Source organism: Fistularia commersonii, chromosome 12 (assembly GCF_037954325.1).
Source record: "Fistularia commersonii isolate RoL2024-O1a breed Wild chromosome 12, RoL_Fcom_v1.0, whole genome shotgun sequence".
NCBI classification, from domain to species: Eukaryota; Metazoa; Chordata; class Actinopteri; order Syngnathiformes; family Fistulariidae; genus Fistularia; species Fistularia commersonii.
The window spans coordinates 1,994,956-2,007,861 of record NC_141295.1 but is presented as its reverse complement, the minus strand read 5'-3'; the positions used below and the strand labels follow the sequence as shown (position 1 = coordinate 2,007,861).

General features: G+C 39.1%; 2 protein-coding genes across 5 annotated transcripts in view; one reads left to right on the top strand and one right to left on the bottom strand.

Moving 5' to 3' along the window:
- LOC147228097 (uncharacterized protein C4orf54-like) overlaps nt 1–7,077 on the top strand; it is a 53,370-nt gene extending 46,293 nt beyond the window's left edge. Inside the window, exon 3 of the transcript XR_015106890.1 lies at nt 6,957–7,077. The gene's annotated coding sequence lies outside the window, so the exon portion shown is untranslated. The remainder of the gene's footprint in view (nt 1–6,956) is intronic.
- LOC147228096 (tetraspanin-5) lies at nt 1,292–11,747 on the bottom strand. Of its 4 annotated transcripts, none has more exons than XM_086156318.1 (9): nt 11,298–11,716; nt 9,294–9,344; nt 8,519–8,665; nt 8,275–8,445; nt 8,060–8,185; nt 5,596–5,643; nt 4,886–5,002; nt 4,405–4,466; nt 1,292–1,472 (listed from the first exon to the last, which is right to left on the bottom strand). In XM_086156318.1, the coding sequence occupies exons 1-9, from the start codon at nt 11,379–11,381 to the stop codon at nt 1,445–1,447; spliced, it is 834 nt and encodes a 277-aa protein (XP_086012444.1). In that variant the 5' UTR covers nt 11,382–11,716; the 3' UTR covers nt 1,292–1,444. The 4 variants fall into 4 exon arrangements, with proteins under 4 accessions (XP_086012444.1, XP_086012447.1, XP_086012445.1 ...); XM_086156319.1 differs by lacking the exon at nt 1,292–1,472 and adding an exon at nt 3,233–3,830 and having other exon boundaries at nt 11,298–11,747; XM_086156321.1 differs by lacking the exon at nt 5,596–5,643.
- Nucleotides 11,748–12,906: the final 1,159 nt, after the last annotated feature.

The following is a 12,906-nucleotide window of genomic DNA, read 5'->3' as shown; positions in this document are numbered from 1 at the left end:
GCATTTTCTGACATATACTGTGTATGAGAAAAATAAAACATCAATGAGAATGACAAGAGCCCAAGTAAACAAAGAACCACATATATTTATTCATATCAGCATTTACAACTTTCCATAATCCAGTTATTTACAAGAATCAATAGAACACATCAAATCAGGAATATCTCGAAATCACACATATGGCACTGAGTGGTAAGAAAAAGAGCGATCATACAAATAGACAATCATCAAGTTTTTAATGGGAAAGAGGATATCTGACACCATTGCGGCATGACATGTGACATTTTACAATCAATGAAAAGCGGTTTTTTTCTTTTCTGTCTAGGCTGCAGAATGTTTTACTTCAAAAGCTCCGCAAACCAACTCGCACAACTTTTACATGAAATGACTGCTATTATTTTTCCTGCGGTAATGTTCTTGTGAAGATCGCACCAAGTTACACGTCCCCTAGGGCGCGTTACAAAGCTGCTAACTGTATCCCAGTTCACGTTTCAAATAATGCTGGTAATAAAGCCTAGCTGCTCCACTTTTAAGTGCCAATCATGTGTAATCTATATAAATATCACCGTAATTTCCTGACTATAAGCCTCTACCTTTTTTTTCTCCATCAATGATGCGGCTAATTTATGGCTTTCTTTTGGCTAACAAGCTTCATGCTACCAAAACATTTAGCACCATCACGTCAGACCGATGAAATTACCGTGAAATTCCGAGGACGTTCAATTCCGACATTGAAAAAGACGACTGTAACGGGTTAATTTTTTTTTTTTGTAATTAACTTTTTCTGGTGTTATTTATCATTATTTTTTTCACTAGCCGTGTTACAGGCACTGTTCGGAAAAAAAAATAGCATTTCCGGCACATGTTTGTGGATGCCACCGGTATGTATTTAATCAAAAAATGTTTCTGTGTCACATATTTCTGATGTTACAATGTGATGTTACAACTGCAGCTTATAGACAAGTACGCCCTACAGATATACATATTTATTTTTAGCCGGTGCGGCTTATATTCAGGAAATTACGGTACATCAGGTTACAACCAAAATTACCAGCATGGCAACACTGGAAATATTTTTTGCCGAATTTCCAGACGGGGGGGGGGGGGGGGGAAGAATAATAATTAAAAATTCCCTATTTACTGTTAAGTTTAGGGTCTTTTTTTTTTAATTTTTTTTTTTTTTTTTATGGCATTGCACTAAAAACATGGGCGTTTAAATAAGAGTCAATGTGTGACAATCATGAGGCAGCATGTTTTACAAATGCGAGATCTGAAGAAAGTGTGCCTTCTAGCGGCCATTATTTGACTACGATAACAGTCTGTCACGTCAACGCTGTGCGGCTGCAGTGAGTCTTATCTTTCGTCCAGGAAGGTTAAAGTGCTTAAGGTTGATTTTTCTGTCTGATGCCTTGTATCGGCGTGTCTCCCGAACACATATTCAATGTCACGGCCGAAACCTCTGCGTACTGGAACTTGAGAAAAACAAAAACAAAAACAAAACAGATACATCCGTTGAATAACCAGGCAAAATCTGTGTTATTCTAGCCGACTTTAGCATACCGGATACTCTGTTTGTGTGGTTATGCAAACAATATGCGAGTGTAAAATATTTACGCAGGACTATCTCAGAAAATTAGAATATTGTGATAAAGTTCTTTATCTTCTGTATTAAAAAGAAATGAAATAAATTAAAAAAAAATTAAAAAACAAAAATTCCTTTTTCATGATATTCTAATATTTTGAGATAGGATTTTTGAGTTGTTTTTTTTTAAGCCATAATCAGCAATATTAAAATAATAAAAGGCTTGCAATATTTCAGTTGATTTGTAATGAATCCAGAATGTATGACATTTTTGTTTTTGTAATTACAGAAGATAAAGAACTTTAGCACAATATTCTAATTTTCTGAGACAATCCTGTACGATCCCACAGGGGTGGTTTTATACCACATATAACCATTAATACTACTAATACTTTGGTCATATATTTTATATATTTTTTTCTCTAGCATGTACACGCAGCAGCCTCCAGAGTATAACTGTTAAATCAAACATAAAGAGCTGACGTTGGGCCAGAATATATTCTTCTTTCTTATACAACCCAGTTCTGAAACTGATAAAAAAAGGCCCAGAATGGTGAGCTATTTCAGAAACCCTTTCATATTAATAATAATAATATCTGCGTTGTTACGTGCGTTATATAAAGTACGTAACAACATAAATGGGATTTGTTAAAGTGATGGCGGTACCGGTATTCTTTTTGTTAAATGATCATTTGTAACTTCCCTTCCCATCCTTTTCTTTGCAGCTCTATATTGAATCTCTGCGTTTTGCGATATTTGAAACGTATGCAACTTTACTATAAGTGATAATTCACTTTTGCTGTTGGTTCAATTTTTTTTAACCTTTTCATCCGGAGACACCGACTGAAACGTGGCAGCTTATAAAATGAATTCCGTCAAATCTGACTTTATATAAAGCAAAATCGTGCTTGCCAGCTATCTCACAATAAACTTGCAACTGTTTCACAAATACTTTAAAATGTATTAAAACTTTATAATAACTACACACTGTTGAGTATTAGTTTAGTATTCATTATTTATCAAGAATTATTTATAACATTAATAAACATTGGAATACATTGACTGTTTTGCTTGCTTTAAAAGCCCCATGTATAATGTAACCTAATGATATCATTACAACTTTATGAATGATGGATTTACCGCTTATAAATCTTTTTTTTTTTTTTTTAATTGAAGGAGAAATTGCGTATTCTGTCCCGACGGTTAGTGTGAACGCTGAGAAATGTAACTCATGATTAATGCACGTAGTCAAAAACCAATTTACGCAACCTGGCAGAAGCGGAAAAATATATACATATCTTACAGACATAGACATGAGATTTAAAGGACACAGATGAATAAAAAATGTATATATTTTATAGGACCGCTTGTATTTTCTTGAAAAGTCAAGTGTGATATCCCTGTCGATCAGGAGGTACCGCTCACGTTTCTTGGCGGAGGACAGGCGATCCTCACTTTGAATTAACTCGAAAATTGTTTGAAAAAATGTAGAAATTGTTTACGCTACTATAATTGCATTAAATGATATTGTGTCGAGGGGTGTCCGACACGTTTTTATTCTTAAAAATACCATAAAGCACATGGATTTTATTTATCCCAATAAAATGCTATCATTTGTGTTTGTAAATAACAAATTCATATTATTAATGGGGGGTTGATTTGCAAGTAATGAATGAAGTATTTACTAATACGTAACTAATGGCTCATAGTGTGCAGCTGTTATAAAGTGTGATCTAATACTTGATATAAATGAAATACAGTTAGGAGCGCCAATGTCCTATAAGTAGACAATGGGCATGCAGTGCATTTTCAGAATATCTTTGTACACAACCTTTACATGCAGCATTAAAAACTGCTTTTGTATAATGCTTTCTGAATGAAGCGCCGCCTCTGAGAACAATATATGAAACGTTCCCTCGTTTTTCTTCAGATCGGTGCAGGAACCGCTGCATTTTACACTGACTTTTCAGAGGTTGTCCTTCATTCAAAACCGGGGGGCACAGATAGCTCTAAAAAATAGCTCCATTTTAACACTGACATAGAAGTGAGGCTTTTCCTTGCGTATGCTTTCATGGATGAATGTTATTTCCCGATATTCCTGGCATCTAGTCCGAAGAGTCCGGTTGGAAATTCAACGCCTGGAGAAACGGGGAGGTTTTTCGGAATATAGCGCGTAAGACGGGTGCAGGACATGTATGGTCCGTCCTTCTTGCCAGTACAGATTCCCTGGAGACCTTAGGTGAACAAACTGCACAAAATATGAAGAGAGGGATTCTTATTGCCATTTAAAAAAAAAGCAAGATATAAGAATTCATATTTACAAAACAAGACTCGTGGCACTAAGGCACTGGCCAGTTGATTGAATCACAAAACAATCTAATGAAACTGATGAAATCGCCATCATCAAAAAAATGCTAATCTCATTAATTTACATTTCCGTGCGCATGGTTTGCTTACGAAGACTTCAATCTGAATTTAAAGTTTACCAAAAAAAAAAATCTAACTGATATAATGGGATAATTATCGGTTACTCTGGTGACTGCTAATTATTGTCTTAATGCAGGAACAGGAGCACTGAATTAATGAAGAATTAAATAGTCCAGATTGATTGATATTATAGTGCTGTATAAATAAATAGTGCTGTAAAATCTGCGAAAATTTCTACAAGGCTTGCAGCTACACTGATTTCATTCATCCTTTTTCGGAAGGCTTCTCGCTGGATATTGTCGGATCAGCAACACGGATCGAATCATGACAGAGCGCCAAAATAGACATTATTGAATAGATTAATGTATAAATAAATAAAACCAACGGCCACTTACCAGCTTTCTCTGACTGCTTCGATGTCACTCACAAGATTCTGTGCTAAACAGATTCCAAAGATCTAGAATAGAAAAAAAAAAGTGTTATTCTAAAAAATATAGAAGAAATGTCATATAAGAATATGTATATATCTTTATCAGAGCAGGGCCATTCATTTGTTATTTAATTTTTATGGACGGGCCAACTAGGTACCATGTTGAACAGAATGAAAATTGCAATTTAATTATTTACATTTTTTTTCTACTTTCAAAATTTTGTAATCATCCAAAAATTAAAATGAACAAAATTACAATCAGGATTACAAAATTAAACAAAACTTAAAAATAAAGAGCTTTTACATTCAATATTGATTGAAAATAATTATTAAAATATTCCAAAAAAAAATAGTTTGGAAAAGAAAAATTGGCCGGATGTGTCTCATATATGTGTTGAGTCATTAAATATTTTTCATAAATATATATATTTTCTTCATTTCCTCACTTGTAGTAATGCAATCCCAATAAAGATGCCCGCCACCACTGTCAGGTTGTCTTGAAGCCACTTCTCAAACTGCGGGACGCAGCCTTTTATATAGATGAACATCCGCTGCTCTGAGTCCTGGAAGTCCAGGAGATCAGGTCAGCCTTGGAACCGTCATTTGAGGTGGAAATGTTTTGCACGCAACTTTTCTTCACGAGATCACGGTAAACATACGGTCACGCTGACATATATTTGACGCTGACTGTTATTTTTAAAGGAAGCACATGATTCTCTTTTCACGCTTCCCTCCCAGAAGCCCTCCACGATAAAATTCCCCGAACCGATGTTATTCGGTCGTCCGGTCTGAAGTGTTTCACTGTGTTTCTGGTTAAAATCCTTTACTTTCTTCACATTTCATGAAAGGAAAAACAAACACAGCCTTTCCTTACATTATGCTGCAATGGACTGCAGCCAAACTTAATCATGGGGGAGGGGTTTCAATTTCCATTGCATTGCTGCTGCATGAGTAATACCACAAGTAGCGATGGGAAGCCAACTGCAGTATTTTGAAGAAGTGAAAGGAGAATATTGTGCCCTGGGTGGAGTACCTGATGACCTCATGCAACCATAAAAAGAAAAAAAAAAAAAAAAAAGCAAGCAAAACATGTTCACGGGCCATTCGAAATGTTTTTCGGAGAGCGGTAAAAAAAAAAAAAAAAAGAGGATCTCACCGTTTTACCTCTGATGTCATATCCACACTGGGTGTTGATTACATCTTCCTATGAAGAATAACAGATTTTTTTACGCTTACAAATTTCCCAGAAGTGACATTATTTAGAGGAAACACACCACTGTTGATAATGCATTCACGTATTGGGATTCACATTCTTATCTTTCCTCTTTCTGCAGTTTCGGTTTTATTTGAAAAGACAAATCTCGAATCCTTAAATGTCTCGAGATGAGATTTTCTTCTGTATGTGTCTATTGATATTAACATTCTGTGAAAAGTAGATCTTATTTACAATTACCATAGACCCTTAAGGGTTGTCAGAAAAAAAAAAAGTACTACGTGTCAAAAAAGTTGGCCGATAGGCTACATCTCTTTGTCCCCAACGGTATATTTGCGAGAGTTGTTTCCGAAAACCTTCAAAATGAAAGTTCCTTCAAAGTGAAAATTAAAAAAATAAATAAATTTGGGGGTATGTTAAAGAGATCTGCCTAAATCCGTGGTGCTCGCAGCAGCCAGATGCATTTATTTGGTCGACGCGGACGTGCAGAAAACCCAAAACGTCAACGCTTTTCAGATGTCAGCTAGCGTAGCCGCAAACAGTGACAACGCACACTTGAAGGTCGCTGACCTATAGCCGCTTACAAAAGAACGGCATTCCCGTGAAGCGGCTGACGGCGCATTCACGACGCTCTTTCTTTGTGTTTCATAATAGAGTTTAAGTCAAACGACATTTGAATCAAATTACAGTAATGATGATAAAAATAGCAACGGGTCGATTTTGCGGTATCCGCCTAGATCAGCGGTCGGCAACCTATGGCTCGCTAGCCAAATATGGCTCTTTCGGTGACGACATACGGCTCCCAGACAATTTTGAGTTAAAAAAAAAAAATTGGAACTTATTTTAAAATATTTTGTGATATTTCTTCATTTTAAAGTAACTTTAAAGTAACATTTTAAAGTAACTAAAAAATTTTTTTGAAGATAAATTTCAGGGGTCACCCGTCGGTCGGGTCGGGAAACAATAGCTTCCGAGCACATCAGAGAGCCAAATAGTTTATCCGCTTCAACTGTTGTAACGCAAAAGATGGCGAAAAAGAAAAAAAGATGATGATTACCGTGCATGGAATTAGCATTTGGATCTGCGGTATGTCTAATATGCAATGATAAAATTGCATCGATGAAACGGTCAAATATAAAGCGGCACTTCGAACAAATCCATGCGGCACCAGAAGTCGCGTAAAAAGTAAGTCGTATTTAATTTATTATTAAAATACTATATGGCTCTTGATGAAATATATTTCAAAACATTTGGCTAACCTCGATACTATGAGAAATAATGCAATTTTTTTATGTGTATTCCAGGAGGTGAGCATCCAGCCTCCAGTGCGATGACGTCTCAGGGAACGGCATGTATCATATCCCTGGAATTTGTGCTATTTGTTATTACTTGTTAATGTCCATGGGTCAGCAAAAACAAGGACTGTCGTCCAACCCGAGGAATCGTGAACCCTGTCTATTATTTTTTTCGCTGAAACGCAGGTTTTTTTTTTTTTTTTCACAGCCTTGCACAGTTTGCAGCTTTTGCAGCATTTTGCTGCCAAACTCCCTCCCACCCCACCCTCCCGAAACAAAACAACAGTCTCGGTCAAGATAAGTCCTCGGCCCAGAAAGGGAAGACTAACGGCGCGCCTCACATTGCTAATTTCACCCCTTTAAACTAGAGCAGTGGTTCTTAACCTTGTTGGAGGTACTGAACCCCACCTGTTTTACACGCGCATTCACCGAACCCTTCTTTATTGGATCGAGGATCGTGTCGTTGATGGGTACAAAGAACAGGCAGAGTAGCCTTTTCATGGAATCTGGCTCTCTTCACCTTGAATTCAGCAAGCGCTATGTTCTTGTAGCTCCCATCTCCATGCAGCTGAAGGAAGCCTTCCCTTAGTTTTGCCGGTGCAGGACTAGAACTGCTCATCTTGTCTTTGCAAATCCTGCATTTAGGACATCGATTCCGATCGCGTTCCGTCACACATGTGAATCCGTATTGTACGTGTTCTTCCGACCGCTTTCTTTTTTTTGCCCGACATAATTAGTATGAAGGGATTCAAATGTTAAGAAAGAAATCACATGACGTACCATCACGACAGTCACAAGTTACTACAACTGAGCGCGCCAAAATCCCCGCGGCACGGATAGGCCGAGCTATGTAGCGTGATCACCTGCAGCCGGTGATGTCATCACCAATGCGTGTCTTGACCTCCGCCGAACCCCTGGGGTTCGATCGAACCCCGGGTTAAGAACCACTGAACTAGAGTGTCTCTCACATGTACAAGTCTGGCACTATGAATGTTTCTGAGTTGGCTATTTGGTTAGGGGTCACTTCTGACTTCCGACTACAAGTACTTCGGATCTTCGGCGACTGAATTGCGCTTTGGATAAAAGCGTCCGACTTCATCGGGAGGACATACCGCCGGATCTTTAGTGCAGCAAGAAAAGGGCACGCCGCACTTCTCACGACTCGGGTTCGAATCCGTGCAGTTGAAGTAGATGTTCAAATTCCAATCGTCGGCTCCAAAAGCTCCGCAACACTCCCACTACGGGTTCAAACAGAAAGAACGTCACACGGCGTCGGCGGGGTCGCCGAAATCGACGACTTCGCGCCGGTTCGGAAGGAAAAGCTCACGTATTCCTGGGTGAAGTCGATCAGGTTCTGCAGATCGATGTCGTCTCTGTAGGCCCGGATGTTGTTGTTAATAAAAGAGTTGAGCTGGTCCTTGATCCAGTCCTTGAAGACGAAGGCCAGGACTCCCGCGGTCAGCTCCAGGAAGAAGATGATCCCGAGGAACACGGAGAACTAAAAGTACAAAAAGCGAAACGTGGAGCGATAGCCGACTTTCCCCGCTTCTCCGTTTGATCGGCCGACCTACGAATTTGAGCAGGAACGAGTTTTCCCGCAGCGCTCCGATGCAGCCGGCAAATCCCAGGATGAACATCACGCCGCCCACCACCAGGAAGAGCCAGACGGGATCGAAGCCCCCCAGATCCGTGATGGATGAGATGTTGGACAGAACGCCCTGGTGAGGAAACACAAAGAGATGAATCGGAGGGATGCGTGTAGCAGATCGGATTAAGCAAATAGCAACTTATTTTAGCTTAAAAAGCAAATATTACATAATGGTTGTACGCTCCGCTTATTACACAAGATACTTTTGGCCTTGGAGTTGAGCTTATATATAAAAAAATGACAGTTGCTTTCAGAAAAGTGTCTTTTTAACCAGCGGACACGTATTTTAACTTGTGTTTTTAGGAATTATATTGTTACATTTTGTGTTATTATCAACTGTTATAACACTAAGCCAATGGAAGATAATACAATAACCGCAGTAACCTTTTTTTTTTTCAGTGAAACTTACTGAGTCTGTCTTTCTTTCAAACGCACACACACACACACACACACACACACACACACACACACACAACCAAGTGAACACAGAGGAAGGTTTCAGGGAGAGGGATCAGAGCCCATTGTTCAGAAGGGCATCCCACCAGAAAGCCCGACATTCCTTTGTGATTCAGTACGTCGCTGCATTTCGAGCAGAGAAACGGGTATAAACAAGAAGTGATTCGAGTAACTGAGCCTGCGGGTTTGTGAATTTTTCCGCGGGAAAGGTCCAAAGCCGCCGTCCGGGCCGCGCGACTCACCTTCTCGCTCCATGCCCACAAGCCGATGCCGAGGAACGCCACTCCGAGGAACTGACAGAAAAAGAAAAAAAAAAACCAGAGAGACGGGAGAAGGGGATGATTCCTCTGCGACCGCGGCGCGCAGTCATAACACAGAAGAACACAAGAGATTTTCCTGGCAGTCGTCCCTGACAAAATGTTTCTCATCTCAGTCTGCAGAATCAGCAGGAGGCTGCCACATTAGAAATGGTTCTTTTTATCGCGGTGACATGTACATTTTGTACATGGAGTTCATCTCGGAAGTTTCTAAACTTCTATGTAAACTTCTATGTATAAAAAAAAAAAAAAAGGCCATAGACGAATGATTAAGTCCATAGAATTATGACGGATTTGAATTTGTGATTTGGTCACATCGATTTGAGAAAATAAGCTTATAGCGGATTAATAGAGGTTGGTAAAATCATAAAATTGTTAAGAAAAAAAAACACATATCGGTGAAACGGCTGCGGAGGAGGAAATGTTATATGAATGGCGGAGGGTTGAGACGGGACAATGCATCTGACGGATGGCCTTCCTGCTCAGCACTGTGAATGAAAATAAACACAAAGAGGAACCAACTGTACCGATGTCGGATAAACGCTTTTTATTTTAGCTTATGATCCCTTTTAGCGAGGGAAGAAAAGCAACAGGTATCACGGGGAATAAAATATCGAAGACGTGATGCAACAAGAAATAGGGCCGCGTCGTCTTTAATCGTAAAGTTCGACGTGTTTCGTTTCCTTGAATCATTTCGGCGGAGTACTTATCATCAGGAAGTGCGCATTTATGACCTCTTTTTAACCAAGTGACAGGATATTACACCACACAACGTGCGCGACCGTGTGTGTTCTTGTTTACCGCACGGGCCTTTACGGTGAAAACTATATTTTGCGGTGTTTTAGTGCGATAAAGTTGGTGCAGAATGCTGCTAGCTGTTACTAATATGGATTAAAACGGCAACACGATTCCTACATTTTGATCAATGTGTAGAAAATTTGAGTTTGTGTAACGTGAATATCATTCTTCTGTGATCAATTTCAATAATTTGCCTCTGTATTGGGAAATCATAACGAGTCATTTAAACAATTTCGGGATTTTTCTTTATGATGTAACTAAAAGTAGTATCGCAAATTTGCGCCCATGAATAAAGAGATCGAAGACATTGTATAAACCGTTATAAAAACAGTGTTACTACTAATACATATGCTATCGCTGATTTAGTACGCCTATGTTTATATCATTTTAAGAGATAAATTGTTGCAATACGGTGAATCAAGAGGCGACTTGTGATGAAATCCCAACAAATTCGGAGTAATATTGATTTCTCCAGTTGAACAGCTGGATTCTGTTTTAGGTGTGTGTGTGTGTGTGTGTGTGTGTGTGTGTCACTGACCAAGTGACTATCGAACCATGCAAGGCTTCAGTGTATTTGTGACGTCACAAAAGGTGGCGGAGGTCGCAAATTATCTTTGTTGCCTTGAACGCCTCTTTGTTATTTTCGCATATAGATTTGATTCCAGCTGCAGACTGCCAAGCGCAGGCATGCAGAGGAAATACAAAAAAAAAAAAAAATTATATACATTTATAATATTTTTAAGACTTTCGCCGATAAACAATGACAATAACATCTGGCGGGTGGTGGGTGTTGTTGTGCTGCGGGATGCAGTGATGAGACCAGACCACCCGCAAGAAAGACAAAAAAAAGAAGAAAATGGATTTCAAAATGTCCTCAGACGAGGACAAGGGGGTACCCCAACCTTTTGCATGTAAATAAACGACACCCCCAAATCTCCCACACCTCAACCCCCCCCCCATTGAAGCGGTCCACGCTGCAGCCCCGCAACCCCACGCAACAATAACAACGCAAGTGCACCAGGGCTTCGGGGCTTGTAAGGATGGACTCGGCTGGGTCAGGTAGCACCGGTGGAGGCCCGAAAAGATGGCAAAGGAGAAGAAAAGGCCCCAAAAAAAAAGAGAAAAACTCACCCAGAATATGATGTTAAATCCGAAAATGAAGTATTTGATACAGCAGCTCACTTCATGAGCCTTGAAATGCTTCCCTGACATCATCCTGGGGGTTTCGGTTGGGGGTGGGGGGTCACATCTACTCCTGAAGGATGTCGGACGTGGAGACACACAATGTTTTTGCCCTTTAAACAAATATATATCTATATATTTTTAAAAATAAAGGAGGGAAGGGGGGGGGGGGGGGGCTGTTTCAGCGTCGGATGACAGACATCGTCCCGGAGCGAAAAGCAGCTGCTGTGTCCGGAGGAGCGACTCGTTCGTCGGCGAGGAGGAGGGTTGAAGAAGGGGGAGGGTGTCCGTATTCCCGCTGCGGATGAGGGTGGAGGAAAAGGTTGTCGGCGGTGAATTATAAATCCTCAGAAAAAAAATATCACCCGGATTAAAAAGCGATAGTCTTCTATCTGACCCATTATCTAGACATGGCTGAGTAAATTGACGTGTTCGGCAGCCAATCGGGGCGCTTGACTGTCAGAGGGGGCGGGACTTCCTGTCCGCTTTAAAAAGCACGACGTTTATTTATTAATAAATAGTTTTATGAATTGCGACAACACGAATTAATGACAAATTTTATGACGACACTCATTGATAACGTTTATTTTTATTTATTTTATTAATCGTCACGTTCCTAAAGACTTAAAAGTCACATTTGCAAAAATATTCAGTTATAACTATATAAGACAACACATGAGACATACGACTAGCATCTAACTGAGATTATTCATTTTTTATAATTTATTATAATTATTATATTATGATTATTTATCATTGTTCTGTGACAACAATTAATACAATTACCAGTTTATTAACAGGAGATGGTTTCATTATGCCGATTTCCACATGTCAAGTGTGTTATCGAGTCATTTTTACCAGTCATGTAAACTCTCGTCCTTTCAAATATTCTCATTTCTGTCTGCATTTATTTAGTATCAACTTCATTTGACTGCGGCGGTGACAAAGTCATTCCTTACGGATCGCTGCAGAAAATCTGATCTGATCACAGCATCTGTCAATCAAGATAAAGAGTTTTGCCAAAGCTGACAGTTTTCAACGTTAATGACAGGCTTTCGACCAAAATTATTATGTTGATGCTTTCACCCAATTACCATGAGAGGAATCTCACTCGGAGAAGCATCACTTCTTTCAAACTGAATATTTACTTTGACTAAAACACAATAATTTGGGGGTTTATTTATAATAAATAGTGGTGCACGGCACGCACGCAGGCAAAGACACAGGCACGCACAGTGAAAATAGTACCGCTCTCATGCTTTGACAAATAATTTCATCAGTTAACACGAACTATCTTTTAATTTTTATTTATTTTGAACTATTTGGATCACTAGTTGATCCCACTGGCCATGTTTACTCATTTTACTGACTTTTTATTATTTAGTGAAAACATAAAAAGTCAATTCTGAGGCTCATATATAAGAGTGGTAAAGTATACGGAGAAGTTAATTCATTTTCTTTTTCATTCTTTTATCTTCTAGTTTCTGTCATGCTTTGAAAACAATGACATCGTGTAAATTATCAAATTATCATTTATTTTTATTTCATCGAAATAAAT

Coding starts and splice junctions, on each gene's coding strand:
- LOC147228096 (XM_086156318.1), bottom strand. CDS start 11,381: ATGATGTCAGGGAAGCATTTCAAGGCTCATGAAGTGAGCTGCTGTATC. Junction 9,345..11,297: donor GATTTAACATCATATTCTGG/GTGAGTTTTTCT, acceptor TTTTTCTGTCAG/TTCCTCGGAGTGGCGTTCCT. Junction 1,473..4,404: donor GAAGCAGTCAGAGAAAGCTG/GTAAGTGGCCGT, acceptor GTTTTTCTCAAG/TTCCAGTACGCAGAGGTTTC.